This window comes from Grampus griseus (genome assembly GCF_964374135.1).
Source record: "Grampus griseus genome assembly, chromosome: 3".
NCBI lineage: Eukaryota > Metazoa > Chordata > Mammalia > Artiodactyla > Delphinidae > Grampus > Grampus griseus.
In genome coordinates this window covers 32100728-32106727 of record NC_139019.1, presented here as the reverse complement: position 1 = coordinate 32106727, position 6000 = coordinate 32100728, and the positions used below count along the sequence as shown (strand labels likewise).

The 6000-nt window shown below is 43.9% G+C and overlaps 1 protein-coding gene across 2 annotated transcripts in view; it reads left to right on the top strand.

The window, feature by feature from the left end:
- Window positions 1–330: 330 nt before the first annotated feature.
- The window catches only part of FYB1 (FYN binding protein 1), a 101068-nt gene continuing 95398 nt past the window's right edge, over window positions 331–6000 (top strand). Inside the window, exon 1 of one of the 2 annotated variants that reach the window (XM_082652154.1) lies at window positions 331–1486. In XM_082652154.1, coding sequence (XP_082508280.1) covers window positions 352–1486 — 1135 coding nt within the window. In that variant the 5' untranslated portion in view covers window positions 331–351. The remainder of the gene's footprint in view (window positions 1487–6000) is intronic. The other variant, XM_082652153.1, reaches the window with a different exon arrangement.

Below are 6000 nucleotides of genomic sequence, written 5' to 3'. Positions count from 1 at the left end.
AAGTTCAGAGTAAATCCAACAAGAGAGTTAGAGAACCAGTGAGAGGAAAGGAGAAAATATAAGCTGTGACTTAACAACAACAACGAAAAGCAAGTCAGTCTAAGACAACCAAAAAAAAAAAAAAGTCTAAGTATCATAGCCCTCCCCCTTCAAGAAATTCTCACAACTTATTTTGCCATAGAGGAAGATAAATGTTACAATATCTCACGAACCAATCAGCGGCGCTGCAGGCCTCAAACCAGGAAACCCTTTAAAGTGTAGTACTTTAAATTGTGCAAGTGAGACTTTGGGCTCTCAGTGAGTTTTTGTTCCCTGTGCTTGCAGGATGGGAAGGCGAATGTGAAGTCCCTCATGGCGAAGTTTAACACAGGGGGCAACCCCATGGAGGAGGTCTCGGTCAACAGCAGGCCCTTCAAGGTCCTGGGCCAAAACTCCCCTTCAGGAGTACAGGTCAAAAAGAACTTATTCAACAACCAAGGAAATGCCAGCCCTCCTGCAGGACCGAGCAATGTGCCCAAGTTTGGGTCCCCAAAGCCCCCTCTGGGGGTGAAACCTTCTTCTGAGGAAAAGCCTGACAAGGAGCCCAAACCTCCATTTCTAAAGGCGACCGGCGTGAGTCCCAGGTTTGGGCCGCAGGCTAACTCGGCCGCCAGAGACCCCGAGGTGAAACCGGGATTTCTGAAACCTGGAGGCCCCAAGCCCATCAACTTGCACAAAGAAGATTCCAAACCTGCGGTTCCCCGGGCTCCTGGGAATAAGCCTTCACTTCACAGTGTAAACCAAGACCATGACTTGAAGCCACCAGGCCCCAAGCCGGGGTCAAATCATCCAGCCCAGGAAAATGAACCGAAGCAAGTCTTCCCAAAGCTGGCTGGGGCTAAAGGCAAGTTTATGTCAGCCTCACAAGATCAGGACCCCACGCCCCTCTTCCCCAGACCTGTCTTTGGCCAGAAGCCATCCCTGAATACAGATGACCCCCAGGAAGACGGAAGCCCCACCAAGACTGCGGCTCCACAGAGAGGCCCCCCGGCCCCCCTGGGAGCCAAGGCCAAATCCGGCCCTTTGAAACCAGCCAGGGACGACCTAGAGAATAAAGAGCGTGGAGGCGAGACGTCAAGTTTTCCTTTTCCTGGAGTCGTTCTGAAACCTGCTGCAAGCAGAGGGGCCCCAGGCCTCTCCAAAAATGCTGAAGAGAAGAGAGAAGATAGGAAGGTGGATGCTGCTAAGAACGTCTTCCTGAGCCAAGTGAATCCGGAAGAGCCGGCCTCTGGGGCCCCTCCTGCCAAGTTCCTGAAGACACCTTCGAAGTGGACAACGGCAGGGCCCTGGGGCCCAAGTCAAGAAAAGGAAAAGGAGGACCAGAATTCAGCCACCCCCAAGCGGAAACCCCTGCCCTCCTTGTTTACCCTGGGCCCCCCTCCACAAAAGCCCAGCAGACCGCCGCACGTTGACTTGACGAAATTCCGGAAAGCCGCTTCTGGACACAGTGAGTTCTCTCATTTGCTATTTTGCACATGTTTTTTTTTTCCCAGCAGAGGGTGATCTAGCTTCTGGGGAAAAATTTGTAACAAGGAACCGATGCCGTCACCGGTACTCCTGTGTGTATGATGACTTTTGTTTGGCATTTTTTTCCTCTGGTGTGGGACGTCTGAGAAGGTTGAAATCCTTGGTTTTAGGTCGGCATTCTGTGAGGAAGTGCCTTGGGGGGCTGATTTGGGGGCGTGGGGAGAAATACATCCATTTGATTGCCAAGTGGTTTTGCTTAATGATAACCATTTCTTTTACTTCCTTTGTTGGGTTTCATTTCTGTTGAATGCGACTGAGGTGTGTTCCCTCTACTACCACAAAGGAGTTAGAACGTGAGCAAACCTCTAAGTCAGTGGTGGATGCCCAGGGGACATCTGACTGTCACGGCTGGAGGGTGCTACTGGTGTCTAGCGGGTAGAGGCCAGGGATGCTGCTAAACATTGTACAATGCACAGAGCAGCCCCGCCCAACAAAGAATTATCCAGTTCAAAATGTCAATGGTACAGAGGTTGAGAAACCTTTTTCCAAATGATTTTAAATGTCCACAAATTTATCAAAGGTCTCCTAAGCCCAATATTCAAATAGGAGATGCATAGGACTCTTGTGAAATGGTGCTTACTGTTTTATATTTCAGCTGTTTTCTATTGCTCCGTCAGCATAAAGTTTTCTGAACGTTTCTGATTCATAAAGTAGTACATAACTAAGATAATAAGCCAGACAAAGGGATACATGATTTTCCTCCTGGGTAAATAGTTTCATTTTCTACCAGAGATGTTACCACCATCCAATGGCACAGGCTAAAAGTTGATCCTGAATGACTTGGTAAAGATTTGTAACCCTCATAGTGATGAAAGAAGCTCACTTATGCTTGAAATGATTAATATTTTAGGCAAATAATGTACAACCGTTGTTTATTGTGAGAAAGGAAAAAGGATACTTACGAGGGACCACACCACAACTCTATATATTTTTTACTTACGAAAGTGGATCTAATTAATGCAGTTCTGGGTATAAAGGTAGTTCATTTTTATTTTGGCTCTGTAGAAGCATCTCACAGTGTCATCTTCCTGAGACCAATATTCTCGGTGTCAGCCAACATGTTAGGAATCAAATCCCCCATTAATCAGTCTCGTAGAAAGCAAGTTTGGAATGACCCCGTGATCACCTTTCTTCTAGAAAGAGTTAGCCTGTTACACTTGTTGTGTCCTCGTGTGTCACCTTCTCATTTTAATACTGGGCCATAACTCAGAAATGTTGTTTTTCTGAAACCTTCTAAAAAAGCCCTTTCTTAATTCCCTGTCGTAGTTCTGCGCCTTCGGTAAAAAATTAACTATCGTAACCTCCATTTTACGGCTCTGAGTTCATGCCAAGGAAACTGTCCTGATGTGAAGCGGAAATCCTTGGGAGTTTTCTTCCACGTCTTCCATCTTTATTTACACTCCACTACCTGGTTTGAGTGGTAGTACCCAGATGGCTGCTGTTGTGCTATTGAAATGCCCGTGAAGTCCTCTTTTGGCTCTGCAGTCCTGGCAAGGTCAGCCTTGATCTGATTTTCAGTGCGGTATAGCTCCAAGGGACCCAGGCAAAACTGCTTAGGAAGCCAAGTTGATCCTTGTCCTCTTTTTCCTCCTTCTTGCAACCCTGTCCCCATCCTGACATGCCTCCCCCCTGCTCATGTGCCCCATGATACAGTTTAGATTCGAAATCCTCTCATCAATGTACCCTACCTCCACCCTCTGATCCCTCGATATATATTATGCTTCAAAGTGGACCCTGTTCCTTCTTCATCCACCTCTTCCACAAATCAAAACTCAATCTTCTTAATTTGAACTGATGTCAGGTTGGTGTCAGGATAAAGTAATCTGATTCATAACTTTAAATTCTGAGTAACACCCCTTTACAGCATTCACATTTGTTTTTAAGCATTTAAATTTTTAACTTATTTTTTAAATAGAAATTTACATCTGGCTCAAAAATGATATAGAGTAAAAAGTACTTTAGTCCGTCTCCACCATTTCCTGGGTCTCCTCAGCCTCTGCTCCACAGAAACCACTCTTCTTAATTTGTATATCTGTCCAAAGTTTCTTTGTGTTTACACAAGCAAATATAAATACAGATATTAATCTCCTTGCTTTTTACTCAATAAGTAAAATACTATATGCAATGCTTTGATCCTTGCTTTTTAAAAATAAAATTCCTGTCTATCTTTCCACATTTTAATAAGAGGTTATTGAATATTCTTTAAAGCTACATGATATTCAGGTAAATGGATGACTCACCTAATTGATTTAACAATTTGTATTGTTTCCAAACTTTTGCTCTTCCAAACAGTGCTACAGAAAATAACCTTGTATATGTGTCACAAAATGAGCATTTACTTTCTGAACACAGAATTTCTTAATAATCAGGTCTGCTGACTCCTAATCCTACCATTGCTATTTTTCCTAAACCATAGTAAGTAACTTAGTACTCCATTTAGAAAGGTTAAACAAAATACCAGAATTTGAAAGTGTATAATAGCATTCAAATTAACTGAAGCTTCACCTAGTAACTCTGTAGGTTTTCAAAACTCTAGAACTTTTTTCTTAGGCTTCTACATGGTTCCTTCCTTTCCAGGTTCACATCTAATTCCTTAGACCTCTTCCCCAGATCTACCTTCCCTCTTTTATCATCTCTGTCCAATATATTAGCCATTAAGCGTGCTTATCATTTATTGAGGACTTGTTACATATTAGATACATGTTACCCCTGTTTATTCCTCCCAAGAAACCAATGAAATGGGAATTCAATGAGGAAATTAAAGCTCAGAGAGGTTAGGTGGCTTGCCCAAGGCCATAACGTGACTAGGCAAAGACAGGGCTGGTCCTCCTGTCTCTCTGATTTCAGAGCCTGTGTCCCCTCTTGCCACCCTCCTTGCTATTGTCCCTGTCCTGAAACATAGGATATTATGAGATAATAAGTAACGCATAAGTGAAATCCAAAGAATGTTCATTCTTCTCCCTTTCTCTGTCCTTTGGTTAAAACACGTCATTTTTTGTTTTACTATAAATACCACTATAAGCTCCATGTAAACAGAGGCCAGTCTGTTTAACATTATTTATTTGGAGCATAGAAATAATATATTCTTGTTGATTGCTCAGATTTGCCCTCCCACCGAAATCGTTTAATCAGAATTTAGTATTCATGCTCTTTATAGCTTAGCAATTACTTTGAAAATGATTTGCTTTTCTGTCTAGATTCCCAAAGAAATCTGTCTTTAAGATTTAAAAACAGCCAAGATGTATCTGTGTCAATCATTTTATCACCAGTATTTTCTGAGATGATGTTCCTCTTAGCTCTCAGACATTTTCTGTTCCATGTATAAGGAGGGCCCACCACTTCTTTTGATCTGGCTGATGGATAACAAACGCATCTACTCACTCTAATCCAGTGTGATAAATTTGTCTTCCCTTCAGAGCTGTGATTTGAGTTCTGAGTATTGCTTTTAATCCCCTCATTTGTAAAATGAAGGTTAGCTGTGCTGGTCTTGAGGGCAGTCCTTGCTGGGGACCTGAATGCTGTTACATTTTCTGACATCTCGTTAAGAGCCCTGTACCAGGACAAGGCCAACCACGGCAGCTCATTCCCCCTTTGTCTCTGGGAAGATCCTGTTGTGGTATGTAGGGCTTTTATGCTATAGGTTTTGCCTTGACCTTCCCCAGGTTGTTCACCACCTCTGAGTCCACTTCTCCAACCTGGCGTGCATTAGGTAGAATCCACAGGTTTTCCTAGGATCACCGTCTGCCCCCCCCCCCCCATATTGCTTCTCAGCCTGGGGAACAGGCAGAAAGCTTCACTTGCCTCCTGTGGCACCAGACTCTTCTGTTTCTTCCCTTAGCCACTAATTTTTGAAGTTCATTTAATGCAGTTATTTTCCTTTTCTTGTGCCATGGCTCCTAGTGAGTTTGGGATAATGTTTATCTTGCCTTATTTTGTTTTTCCTATTTTATTTGGGAATTGGAGGAGGGACATCCTGTAAGTCCCTCCCTCATTATTTAATACCAACTAAATATTTCAGTTATAATCCAGGAGTCAGCGGTATTTCCAAAGGGACCATAGGTTCACCCCTTCACAAGGCAGGCAGCAAGATGGCAGAAAGGAAACTCATGTGACTTTGAGTGCCCACTGAGAGCTGTGTTTCGTATCCTCTGGACTGTGCTCACTGGTCATGGACACTTGGATGACCACTCCCTATCCCCTCCCCAAGTCTCCTGTTCTGAGGAGTCTTCAGGACGCAATCAAGAAGGGGCTGGGGGAGATCCAGCTACCCCACGCGGGCTTCACTCAGACTGTTGATAGCATCTGACCTCCACTAACCTGCAAATCCCTGAGAGCAGTCATATTTTAAGCTTTTAACAGCCAATCAGTTTATACTTGGACTAAGAGAGGATTCGAATACTGACTAGGCAGATGAGCCAGGAAAAGGAAAGGACC